Source organism: Vidua macroura, chromosome 1 (genome assembly GCF_024509145.1).
Source record: "Vidua macroura isolate BioBank_ID:100142 chromosome 1, ASM2450914v1, whole genome shotgun sequence".
NCBI lineage: Eukaryota > Metazoa > Chordata > Aves > Passeriformes > Viduidae > Vidua > Vidua macroura.
This window is the reverse complement of record NC_071571.1, coordinates 43,587,283-43,600,496: the sequence shown is the minus strand read 5'-3', so window position 1 is coordinate 43,600,496 and position 13,214 is coordinate 43,587,283. Positions and strand designations below refer to the sequence as shown.

Below are 13,214 nucleotides of genomic sequence, written 5' to 3'. Positions count from 1 at the left end.
ATCACAAGGAGGGTCGAGGGTAGTAACTCTTGATATGCAAAGTTTCTTAAAAAGTATGTCTGTGACTAAGTTGGGATTGTAGTTTTGGATTGTCTAAGAAAGCCTTGCAATAATTGAAGTATTTGCTTTAAAAAACAAATGAACCACAAATAGCCATGCAAGTTTTTCAGATTAGTTGTGTTGTGCTTGGATGTTGTTTCTGGTTACAGGGATTGTGAATCAGGACTTGTAAATTCTACTTGGCCATTTGTCTTTATTGTGTCATTTTCAGAATTGGGCACTACTTTTATTCATGTTATAACTAGATCTGAAGATTTTATAGCCAGGTTTGAAGTTCTGTGTCTCACTAAAACATGCTTGTGAAAATACTAAGATTACTGAATGTAGAGGTTCACTTGAAATTAAGGACTGGTGCTTGGAATGACTGCTTATGTTAACTGTTAAGGAATTATTTTGACAGGAAGAGAAAATGCTATTTTTGTGGTTTTTGTTTTCTCACAGTTAACAAAAGATTAGTTGGGTTATCTGTCTGAATCTTAACTGTCAGTATATCAGGCTTTTATTTGTTGTTTTACTTTTGGGTTTGTGCCTCTTGTGTGTACTGTTGGTAATAGGTATTTTTATCTCCAGAAAATACTGACCTCCTAGTGCAAGCATCACATATTTTAAACCATCCCAAATAGTAGTTAATGTACTGACTGGGGTCATCTGATATTTAAAGTCTTGCAAAATGAATAGATTGCAGTTGAACTTTTGATCATATATTTAATTTTAGAATGCAGCCAACTATATAATGTAAACCTGTGTTGAATATTTTTTTACTTGGTCATAGATCTGGAAGAGATTTGAGTGTTACATGTTCTTAATTTAAACAGCACCTTTTATTTTGTTTCTCTAAGGAAATAATAAAATATTATACTGAACGTAGAAATGCTGAAGACAAATGGAAGAAACCACCACTGCTGGAGAGACTGAAGGTATGGGATAACAAATATTTTTAGCACTCTAGCAGTAAAAGAGCACAGACACAGAGGATAAGAGTGATTGGTGTATCCTGTTGGAGAAGTTACTTTACATGAAAGAAACAATGTGAGGAACATGATAAAAACAATTGTGAGGAACAGTGAAAAGAAAGGAAGAGAGAAATATGGAGAAAGTGAGAAAACAAATGAGAGAGAAGAAAAACAAAATGAGGTCTGAGAGGGGTATAGCTGAACTTTAAATCAAAGACTGAACCTACAGTTTCAGAATAGCTATTGAAAAAAGCATCATATATATTGGACAGTAGGGTAGGCAGGAGTGAAGAAAATGTGTTGCAAACCAGAATTTAATTTTTTTTTTATGACTTATTGCTAATGTTTTTTCCGTTGATTCTTGTGATAGGAATTGGCCAAAGCAGAAGGTCTGTGGAACCTTTTCCTCCCAGATGTCAGTGGTCTCAGCCAGCTTGACTATGCCCTAATAGCTGAGGAGACAGGGAGATGCCTTATTGCTCCTGAGGTTTTCAACTGTCATGCACCAGGTTAGCAACCCTGGTTTAGTCCCAAAACCATGGCACTGGAGCATTGGAAAGCTGGGTGTCTTACACCTTACAGGCTGTGTGTCTTGAGCAGTAAGCATGACAGCTGATTTCTTACAGACACAGGAAACATGGAGGTCCTCCACATGTATGGCACTGAAGAGCAAAAGAAAGAGTGGCTGGAGCCTCTCCTTGAAGGGAAAATTAGTTCTTGCTTCTGCATGACAGGTAAGCTTTTCTCCAGAAGAAAATTAGAGCCAATTAGTTGAAACTTCACGTGGTGTATGCAGAGAAAAGTAGAAAACTGTGGCAAGCACGTTTCTTTCGCTCTCAGGATTTTTCGTAGAGGTACACAGAGAGAAAGAAAGAGAAAACAATTTCTATTTCTGCTCCTTGTTTTTCTCATGTGGAATGTGCTTGGAGAATTGGTTACCTGGGGTAATTGCTTGATTGGATTCTGGTGAGAGTTGTTTGAGTCTGGTGGCCAATTGGATCCACCTGTGTCTGGACTCTGGCAAACAAGGTCACAAGCTGGGAATAGTTAGATATGGTAGTTAGAGAAAGTAGCATGTAGTTTTTAGTATCCTCCTTTATATAGTATATTAATGTATTATGTCATAGTTATAATAAAGAAATCATTCAGCCTTCTGAACTGGAGTCAGACATCATCATTCTTCCCATTGGGTTCGCCTGCATTTTACAACAGAAAACGGCAAGTTGTGTGTGACAGTGGACATTTGTATACTAATTCAGTATCAGTGAATGTGCTTGAATATAAAATCATCTATGAGGTGTGAATGCAAACTGGAGCAGCCCTGCTGCCTTTCTTGGTAGTTGCCAATTTTCATGGTTACAATAATTAGTATTTGCTTTCTATATATTTTTAGTTTAATTTTTGTACTATACAAATAAATAAGTAAATACTATTTACTTATTTACTATACAAATAAATAAGTAAAATACAATTTTTAGTAACAAACAGCTTTACAATAGAGCTTAACCTTCCACAAAATTATTTTCAATCTCTATTTTTGCTTGGGAAGAACTCAGGAGGAGAAAACAGGCTGAGGAGAAATATAACTGTTACCTGTAAGTACAATAGAAGGATAAAGGATTTTAAAAGAGAAGGAAAGGAAGAAGGATGATTGCATAAGGGTGGTCCAAGCCCAAGAACAAGTACATTTAAACTGGCTGTGAATAACAGATTGTTGGAAAACAACAGCCAGCAAGGGTCTTCAAACTGTTTTTCTACTGGTAGCAAAGCAGTGTACTTCTAATAGTGTGTATCTAGAGCCCTATATTTTTGGAGGTTGTATTACCTTTGTATTTAATCTAGTGGTTTGGTTTTTTTCCTTTAACACAGAACCTGATGTGGCTTCAAGTGATGCCACCAATATGCAATGCACCATTGAGCGAGATGGGAACAGCTACGTGATCAATGGCAAGAAGTGGTGGAGCAGTGGTGAGTATGGAAACGTAAATAAGAATGGCTAAGACTAGAATTTTTTCCATGAACTATTAAACAAAAGTATTTGTGCTCCATTTCTGAGATGAAAATTTGTGTTCTCTTGAGTAAAGGCAATAGAATGTAAAACAACAGAAGGAGCTAAATTAAGCTTTTTTTTCTGTGAACCAGAGATTCAAATATTCAAATCAAGTTGGGGATTTGGGACCTTTTTGGAACCTCTGAATTTTCTTCACGGAGTGAATGCTGCTCTGTTCTTAAAACATTACCTCTTTCTATCAGTCAACTTACACATTATGACTTCGTTTTCATGAAGCTGTCTTTGGCAGCTTGTGTGAGAGGTTTGAGAGTACCGTGTAGCTACAGTAAAACGTGGCAGCTTTTAAAGTAGCCTGTGATGCTGTTGGACTGACTATTAAAGGAGATTTTCTTGTTATAATTCCCAGTAAAATCAATGTATTGTTACTTTTTTACCAAAACATGTGACAGCAACTTGAAAGTCATCATTCCCTGGAAGTTTGGAATCCAAATAAATAAACTGAGTTGTTAAACTTGAATGTTTCATTTATGTACAGGATTGTCACAGCTAGCTGCGATACATGCTTGTGCAATACTTGGAGTCACCAGAAGATAGATCTCTCTCTCTGTTCTACTCCTGTAAAAGTGGCAGCAAAAAGAGGCACGGAATCTTGTCTCCTGACCCAAGAATGTTGCTTAACTGCTGGCTTTTTAGCTTTTGCTCTGGGTCAGTGTCTCCCAGCTGTGCATTGCAGTCCCTGAGGAAGTAATGAGAAAGTTTTAGGGGGTCACACACAGAGAATAATATTAATAAAGTTAGTTATGTGAATTATAAAAAGGAGAGTAAACATAAGACTGCATGATTCAGTTTGTCTTATTTCTAATAAATACAATTAGGGCAATCAGATTTGCATAAAGACAGATGCATAAAAAGCACTGCAATTCCAAGAAGTTTGAGAAATGTGTTCATTTGGCTCTCTATTAGTCTCTCTTTCTGACTGGCTGGGAAGGTTTATTTTTTGTTGTTTGTCTTGGTTTTGGTTGGAGTTTTTAAACTTTTGGGACATTAAAACCTTGGATGTGTGGGAATTCCAGAAGCCTGGCAGACTGGTCAGAATGTCACTCTGTACTTGTGAAGTCCTAAATCACACATGCAAGGAGCTAGTTACTTCATGGGAGAAGTGGGGTTTCTTATTATGCTCTGCATGTGTACAGTAAATCCAGTATGGCTTAAATAGGTCAGATTTATAGTGTACGCGTAGAAAACAGGTCAGGCACTTCTGACTTATCTGTTCATGCCCTAGTATTTCTTAAAACATTCTGGGCAGACATTCTGTAAGCTTTTGTCATCCAAACAAGGAGAAGAGGTTAATGGCTTGTTTATGCTACTGTTGTTTCTTGTCTGTCATTTTAGAGCTTTTTGTTCCGGTCCATAATTGTGTAATTAGGAACAGTATCTAAAAATGAGAGATTCTTGTTGGCTTTCCTAATCTGTAGAAGAGACATTTTGTCAGAGCCCACAGGATGTTTGAAGACAAGGACAGTATGCTGTAACACCACTTCTTCATTTTGAAAGCTAATCTGGCATGTCAATATGTTTGAAATGCTTCCAGTGACTCATGGAAAACTGCTGTTTTCCTGGAATCCCTGCCAACACTGTGGCAGGGGATGGCATTGGTACCTCTCTGTGTAAGAACTGTAAATCCATGAGCTCCATAAGGAATGGGAACCTCTCTCTTTTGTCAAGCAAGGCCTCTCCCATTTGCTGGTTGGTAAATGCCTATGGTGAGAGATGTCAGTACCTACTAAAACAAAATAAAAACAAAGATAAGAAAAAACAACAACCAGTGCACTTTTTCTATTCTTCAATTTTATTGTATCTTCATATATTTTAGCAGATACAGTTATTGCAGTGCTTGATTAATTTTAACAATTCTAAATAAAAAATCCAGGCCTTGTATCTGAAGATTACCCAAACTTTTTATTACATTTATAACAATCTAGAATATGCCAGCCACCCTTCAAGCACTGGTCTTGTTGAAGATTAGGGTGAGCAGAAAAGAAGAGATGAAAGGTCATTTTTTCTGTACTTATAGAAAAGGAGTTGCTGGGGTGTTTTTTGTGGAGGATGTTGTTGTTGCTGCTATACATTTGTAGAAACTCATGGCTTTTCCCCCCTCTTTCTCCCTCTCAGTTCTCAGCTATAAGCTTATACTTAATTTCAATCTGCAAGGATATCTATGGAATGATAGCTGAGTTGAGAAATGGAGCTGAACTGTTAGGCAAATGTTCTAAAGTTTTACAAAATAGTTGGAGAAACACAAGATTATTAACTTCTGGTACAAAGGTTCCTGTTGTTTGATTGGTGATGTTTGTTTTCTCTGTTTTAATCACATGCTTAGATGTGTACAGGTTGTTCATTACACAGTTACTTAATTGCCTAGTACTGTGACACTTCGAAATTTGGGTTTTGTTGTGGTGCAGTTTTTTTGTTTGAGTTCTTTGATGTTGTTTTTTAGTAAATATCTCAGGTTGTTTCTAGGGGTTTCAGTATTCAGTTCTTCCTTGATTCTGATAAACACATTCCACGTTGAAGCGCTTTGTGTTGTCTTGGCAAGTTCAGAAATTCATCTGAAAGCTGACTTGCAGAGAAACAGCTGTAGAAGCAATACCCCCTGGCATTAGTTAACAATTCCCTTGGTTATGTAAGATGATGGAAGCAATAGAGGGCCTATATAGTGAAACTGATTGTTTCTTCAGTAGGGTCTTCATAATTCATAGAAATTTCTTCAGGTCTTCCATTCTGCTGTTGTCTTCTCCAGTACCCATAATTTTTTGCGATTTTCATGACGTGCATTTTGAAAGAGGCTCCCAGGAAGGCGTAGAGGAGAGGGTTGAGGCAGGCGTGGGACAAAGCGATGCTCTTGGTGACTTGGAGAGCCACATCCATGGTTTTACTGGTGTGGCAGTCTGTGACCAACATGTAGATGAGGTCTATGGCTCGCCACAGCTTCACGATGTTGTAGGGTAGCTGGGTGACAATGAAAGTAGCCACTACTGCCAGCAGAACCTTGAAAGGCCTGGACTTCTTAACATTTGCAGACCTAAAGATTGCCCGAGCAGTAGCAGAATAGCAGATCAGCATTACTAGGAAAGGAAGCAGAAATTCCAGGATAATTTCCAGGATTTGAATGGTTGATTTTAAGAGTGTTTCCATGTTCATCGGAAATATGGGAAGGCATTCGTTCCTCTCATTGTGTTTCTTGACTTGATTAAATATCAGATCTGGGATACTGAGGAAAGTGGCAGCCAGCCAGATGCAGATGCAGGTAACACTGCAGTGTTTGCCAATTCTTCTATGGCCCTGGGAGTCAGAAGTGGCCCTGTACCTATCCACGCTGATACAGGCCAGGAACAGCATGCTGGAGCTGAAATTCATGGTGTACAGAGAAGAAGTGAGCTTGCACATCGGGTTTCCAAGTTCCCATCCCTGCACTGCATTTGCAGCCCAAAAAGGGAGGGTGAAGAGCAGGAGTAGATCAGCGATGGCGAGGTGCATGATGTACACGTCAGTCTTGGTCTTGGGTTTCTTGCAGTAGGCGTAAATTGCAACCACTAATGAGTTTCCAGCCACTCCAACTGTGAAAGCCAGTGCATAGAACACTGGGAGGAATAATTTCCTGAAATTTCTCACATCACTTTTTTCACAGAGAAGCTCATAGGTATTGTAATCTATAAGAGGGTTGAGATCATCCTCCTCATCCTCAATCCAGTAATCTGTTGAGTTATTCATATCTCAGACTGTGGCAAAGCTACAAGACACAAAAAAAGTGGGGAGAAGGGAACATCAAAGAAATAATATTGGGTTTAAGGTCTAAAATTTCTATTGAAACCTAAAACCCTTCTTCAGGGCTGCTTATACATCTCAAATTTAAGGAACTTGGATCTTCAGAATACATTTGTGAATAATCAAAGGGAAGCTAGGCAGTAACAGAGGAAGAGCAGACCATCTCAAGTTCTCACGTGAAATAGGGTAACTGAGGACATCATTGTGGGCAATACTTGTAAAATGGATTCAGTTGAAACGCTTTCCTTACCCTTAGCATTTGAGATTGTAAAATGCTTGGAGTGCCTCTCACTGATTTCCACATTTGAGTCGAGGAGCCATCGTTGCTTTGACTGTGTTTGTCTGCGTTTGACTATGTTTGACAATATTCCATTGCACATAAATCTGTGTGTATCTTTATGGGGTTGGAATTACACCTTCCCCTCTCCAGCCTCTGCAAAGCAAAGGAATACCAGCTGAAGGCTGTAAATGCTGTTACAATCAGGTGTATAAGGAATATGAACAGATTACAGCTGAGACAAGCAGCTGCCTGCTGTCATAAATTTTGACAAATTTTGGATATGAGTATAGTTCAAGGAGAGTGTTTTTGTTTGTTTCTCAGGTTCACTGTATATACCCATTACAAAAAGCACAGCAGGGGGTCAATTGCTGAACAGCAGCAGAACAAGCTTAATTTAGTCTCCATCCCACACAGCAAGGCATGCCCGTGTGGAATTTCTTACAGAAGCAGATTGCTGTGGGTACACTGCGTCTTACAGCTGGAGCTTCTCAGGATGTTAAAACAGAAAGGAAATTTATCACATACAAACTGCCCACAAGTACCCAAACAGCTCAAAAACTTTGCTGGTTTTTCAAGTACAATCTCATGATAGATTTACTCTGTAAACACTGAGGCTGGCTTCTCACTGCCAGCTTAAGGTTGAAGTTTAAGTATTTGTATCTTCAGATTGTGTCTTAAGCAAGTTCATGTCCTGCATTATTTTCTTCTTTTCCTGTAACTGTGTTCAGTGACTAATGTGCTGAAATTCTGTCTGTTGTAAAATACAGTCCTGCAGTACCCTGTTTCCTTGTAATAAATGGGATTAAGTTTTCTTAGAAGCAGTAGCAAAAATCAGGTGAGAATGAAAAATATATCCCCATTTGTCATCCTACGCAGTGTTCAGAATTTGAGGTCAGTATCACTGGAAGCAGATCATTATCTGATATTCTGCCCCAGAGCTACAATTTGGTTTTTTCAAGCGTGAAAGAAAAATGCAAATACCATTTCTGTTTCTTACACAATTGTTTAAATGAAGGGTTGCCAAGTGTCTCTAGTGTTTTTTTTATATACCTGTCTACTAGGAAAAAGTGAGTTGCTGATTGATCTCCTAATAAGGGATGCAGACTAATTAAATAGAGAGAAATAAATTATTTTAATTTTTGTTCATTTTTTCAGTGATTTTTCTAGTCAAGTTTTTTTTTTAGAAGTGTATTACTTTGAAGTTAACTATCTGGTTTGGCTCCATCTTTAATGACTCTGTTGTATTATTCTGTTAACATTTCAAAACACTCCCCATCAAACTTTAAAAAATGATTACTCCTTTTTAAGTTTTGCAATTTGTTCTTTATTGTTGCCTTAATGAGATGTGCAGAATGGAAAAGTACAGCCACTCGACTTCATACTTTGGCAAAGGGATGTCTGTTCTATGCCTAAAATGCTGTGTTAGCAGGATTCTCCAGCAGCAGTAATCTTTTGCAGCTTTAAAGTACTTTGAGGAGAGATTTAGTTATCAGCAGCAAAATAATTTTTATTAATTTTTTTTTAGTGGAAGAGAAACTGCAGCATGAAGAGTTTAATCCACTTAGCTGAGATTTGAGGAAAAAATAGAAGTTAAATGAAAAGATTTGGTTGTAGTCTTAAAAGACTTAATAAAGAACATTTAATCAAATTGGATCACTGGCAAATTTACTTGAAAGCAAACCAGTAAACATTTCAGGGCAAACTTTAAAAGTCTGTGTATGACAAAGCAGTTTGGCTGTGACTCTATGCTCCGCTGCCTGATAAGCTTTTGCCTGCCCTGAGTTTACAACAGAAACAAAATTATCTAAAATGTTTTGGCTCCCATACCTGTTCATATTTGTTTTTCCTGGAAGGGCTGTTGCTCAGGCACACATGCCCATTGCAAACAGCCAAGCAGTCCTGTGGGAGTTGGGCACTGAAGAGTGGTGGAAAAGCTTAGTTTAATCTCCATCCCACACAGCCAGCCATGCCCATGTGGAGTTTCTTACAGAAGCAGATTGCTGTGGGTACACTGCATCTCTAGCTGGAGCTTCTCAGAATGTTATGACAGAAAGGATTTTTATCGTGTACAAAGTGCCCACAAGTACCCAAACAGCTCAGAAGCTGCTGGTTTTTCAAATAGTGTTTTCTAGGAGGTATACTAATAAATATATTAAATCTGCAACTGCATGTTTTCTTGCAGAATTATTTCAGCCTTCCAGACAGAAATTAAGTGTTTCTGTGTGTTTAAACTTGATGTGGGATTGTGTGAGTGACAATGAATTAAGTCAATATCCCTAGTTTAAACAGACAGGTTTTTTTCCTCTGATAAATTAAGCAGTTTTCTGTCCTGCTACTGAGCAAATCTAATTTTGATCCTGGAAAGGAGACGTACCTTTGTGAAATGATATCTCGCTGTAAAGCCACCTTAACTAAGAGTAAATGGATGCAAAGAAGATATCCAATATACAGAGAATAAGGATTAAAACAAAACTAACCTTTTGTCGGCAGACGAGTAGCAGGTACTGCAATTGAGATGTGCCTCAGTGAAGTAATCTGAATTGCTCTGACACATTGCGTTTTGTCTTCAAACACCACACCCTCGTATGGAAGTCTGTTGCACTTTCATTTTGACTTGACAGTTTAAAAAAAACTTTAAAAATTGTGCTTTCCTGGAGACTCTTCTTGTGTTGAACATGTACACTTCCTACATTCCTTCCTGTTCCAACAGACAATGATTGCTCTTTGGAAGGTCAGGACACTCTTAACTGCTTCTCTTTGTTGTTTGTGGTTTTATTCCTGGAAGTCCAAATGTTTTATACATCATCAAGAGGCTTTTATCAAACAGCACATTAAAAAGGTGAAAAGGATAGAAAGGAGGTGCATCTGGGGCCGAGTTACTGCTCCAGACACCACAGGGAGTCACTCCATTCTTTCCTCATGGCAGTACTGTCCTTTTGATGGCTGACTGTATAAAGTTTTAAGGGATCCTTACATAACTTTTTAGGGGATACAATAGAAATGTGAGTTGCTTTTTGTGAGGTGGGGAAAGGGCTTTTTTCAGTGTGTGAAACCAGAAAGATGGTAAGGAAAATATGTGAAGGCAAGTGGCAAATTGTCAACCAGAGTACAAGCAGATAGTCCTGCATCCTGGGGGAGAGTTCTCAGAGGCTTGAATGTTGCCAGTCAATCTCATAATCAAATTAGTGACCTGTTTGAATTATCCTGGATCGGATAACAATCTAATGAGCTTCAGTAAATGCAATATTGAAGTCCAGCAACAGAGAGAGATATTAAGCAGACCAGAGGTCAGATTTTGGGGGTTTTTGGCACTCTGGTGCACCTGCCACAACTGGATTAACCTTCTGTCTGTGCTTCAATAATTTTGAAATACTTGAAAGGAAAGGTTCTTAAAAGTGGGCAGCTGAGAATGTTTTCCACGTGCTGGCAGATGTTTTCCACATGCTATATTTTGTTTCAGAATAACAAAGTAAAATGGGCTGGGAGATTAATTGCAGTCCAGAGGAAAAGTGCCACAATATTTGTGCATATTTTTGCAACGCTTTCATCTTGAGTTATCACAGTACTTCAGTGGTGCTCTTCACAGTGGCAGATAAGATGCTTGGGCTCCTTCCCAGCCATCTCCTCACAGGTCATGTCATGGCTTCAAGGCCTGAGCTATATCTCTTTAAAATGAATGAAACTTTCAGTTCTGGATAGGCTTTTTATCAATAGGGTCTCCAACAAGATGGAATAATCAGGTTAGAGCTGAGAATGCTCCCAGGGAATTGTGTGTTGCCTGCAAAAGTGCCCAAGAGGTTCTGTGGGCAGGCTGTAGGAAGGCTGTTCATGTGAATCCTGCCTTGCTTATTGCAGTTCCTCAGCTCCTTGTAACTTCTCAGGGGCGCATGGAGGACAGATCCTTCCAGTCAGAGTAAAGAAATAATATTGTCATGTATGTATTTCAGTAGGGTCAAAAATAACAAAAATTATTTCGTAAGTAAGAGTGAATACAAAATGGGTCTTAAGTAAAAACACTTGTGGCTGTGTGAAAGTGGCATGGAGGCAAGGAAAAAAAACATTACTAAGCAGAGCAGCTGCTCTCACTGCCACCATCAGAGCCCATGAGCTCCAGCTGGGAATGACCAGCAGCCACATTCAGTGGCAGGACTGCAAAGCCCTTGCAGCTGCATGGCCCCAGCATTGCATGTTTGCTTGCAGCTACAGCATAGTCTTTGCTCTCCATGAACCAGCTGCCTGCACTGTTATCTGGAGAAGATGAGATAAAATTGTGGAATACAATATGCCAGTGGATAGAAATTACTGTGGGCTCTTGGTGGGATGTGCTTGTGTCCCTTTTCTCCATCAGGAGACTCCCACATTCCAACAATCAGTACCATGCTGCCATCTACCCTACTAAGGGTATTGGTCCTACAAGACCAGTTTCTTCTTGTAGAGGAGTCCAGAACATGTGTTTGTCAGTGCCTGTCTAGGAAGGGCTGTAAGACACCACAGACCCCTGACCTTTAGCAGAGAGAAGTAACCTGCTGGGCTGAGGGGTGCAGCAGCCAATGTGGCAAAAATCATAGGTATTCAGCATTCAGGCAGTAGTTTATCTGGCCCTAGTCATCTTAGCCAGGAAATTGAAGACTGAACACTGAAAAATAGATTGTAAGAATTAAAGTGCTGCTGGCTTCTGAAAGCAGACTTTGTGGCAGATTCCTCAAGTACAGATGGTACTCAAAGGTTGCCACATTTAGTAGTCTCTCCACCAGAAAGAACCTGTATAAGTTGATTGTGTGAAGATCAGTAAACTTTAGCATGTTATACCTCTGATAGCAAAGATTAGGCTTCTAATGGGATTGTGATCAACACTCTAAGCACATTTTAAAATACTATCTTTGCCTCACTATGTGAGTGAGTGCCATGAAGAGTTCAAAAGTATAATAAGTTAGTTAAACGAAAGATGTTTGCCAGTGTAGCAACATTGTGGTCTAAAAGTTTTGGTTTGTGCAGTCATATACATTGAAAACTGTATTGAAAGCTCATCAATATGGAAATATGGTTAAAACTGACCTTCTGAAATATCTAGTGTTTTTTCAATCGTGAGTTTTCTTTCTAAACCTACTTCTAACTCCTACCAAAATAACAGGCTTCTCTGACTCTTCCCCTCCATCCTCCATCAATATCTTTGAACTCTGTAAGTGATGTGAAAATGTAATTTACAAAAGGGATGTTTATTCCATCCAGGCTGTTTGCATTCCGTCCAAAGCACTGGAGTTTTTCAGAGTCTTGCATTAGACCAGAACTTTTTTTCTGTCTTTTATGGGTCGAAGTGACATAAAATTTATTTTAGTTTTTCGGGACTTCAGACTCTAAGGAGTGGAAGGGCCAGGAATCTGCCGTCCTTTGCTGTGCTTAGATAGGAGCAAGCGCATATGAGATGGAGGGATTCATTTGCCTTCCAGAAATGTGTACAAATGATTTAGAACATCTAACCAGATGTCCAGCTCTCAGTGAACTCCTTGCTGAGTTCAATATGAAGGCTTCTTCTGAGGTTTTGTGCGTGTTTTGGGGTTTTCTTTTTTCATACAACATGGTTAAGCTTGCTATTTGTTTTGAAGCAGGGATTGAGGATTGTTTACAGAACAGTTTTTCAGGAGTTTCCAGAAAGTCAAAACATCTTTTGTTGTAAACCTCACTTGAACATAGGTCTGTTTTAGAAAATAGCAGTTGTACAATTCTTTACCTTCCGTTGAAAAGAAGAAGAGTCAAATACCCCTTGTGCAGGGCTGACATTTCCCTGTGCAGGATAGTACTCTGCAAAACATATGTTGGGGTTGTTTGGGGTTGATCAGCTGCTTGTTGCAGTTGCCCAAATGAGCCAAGTGGTTTGGATCCAGTTTTTTTGGGGTTTTTTTTGTTTGTTTTGGGGTTTTGTTTTTTTTTTTTTGGTTTTTTTGGGTTTTTTTTGTTTGTTTGTTTGTTTTGGGTTTTTTTGTTTGTTTTTTTTGTTTGTTTTGGTTTTTTTTGGTTTTTTTTTTTGGTTTTTTTTTGGTTTTTTTTTGTTGTTTTGGTTTTTTTTTTTTGGTTTTTTTTTTTGTTT

The 13,214-nt window shown here is 38.7% G+C and overlaps 2 protein-coding genes across 2 annotated transcripts in view; one reads left to right on the top strand and one right to left on the bottom strand.

The window, feature by feature from the left end:
* ACAD11 (acyl-CoA dehydrogenase family member 11) overlaps positions 1 to 13,214 on the top strand; it is a 29,343-nt gene that overhangs the window by 8,875 nt on the left and 7,254 nt on the right. Inside the window, 4 exon segments of the mRNA XM_053994505.1 lie at positions 900 to 977; positions 1,384 to 1,522; positions 1,640 to 1,747; positions 2,883 to 2,981. Of these exon segments, the coding sequence (XP_053850480.1) occupies positions 900 to 977; positions 1,384 to 1,522; positions 1,640 to 1,747; positions 2,883 to 2,981 (424 nt within the window).
* ACKR4 (atypical chemokine receptor 4) lies at positions 4,856 to 9,758 on the bottom strand. The gene is given in 2 exon segments (XM_053994558.1): positions 4,856 to 6,814; positions 9,607 to 9,758. Coding segments are annotated over 2 exon segments (1,158 nt in total). The 5' UTR covers positions 9,684 to 9,758; the 3' UTR covers positions 4,856 to 5,733.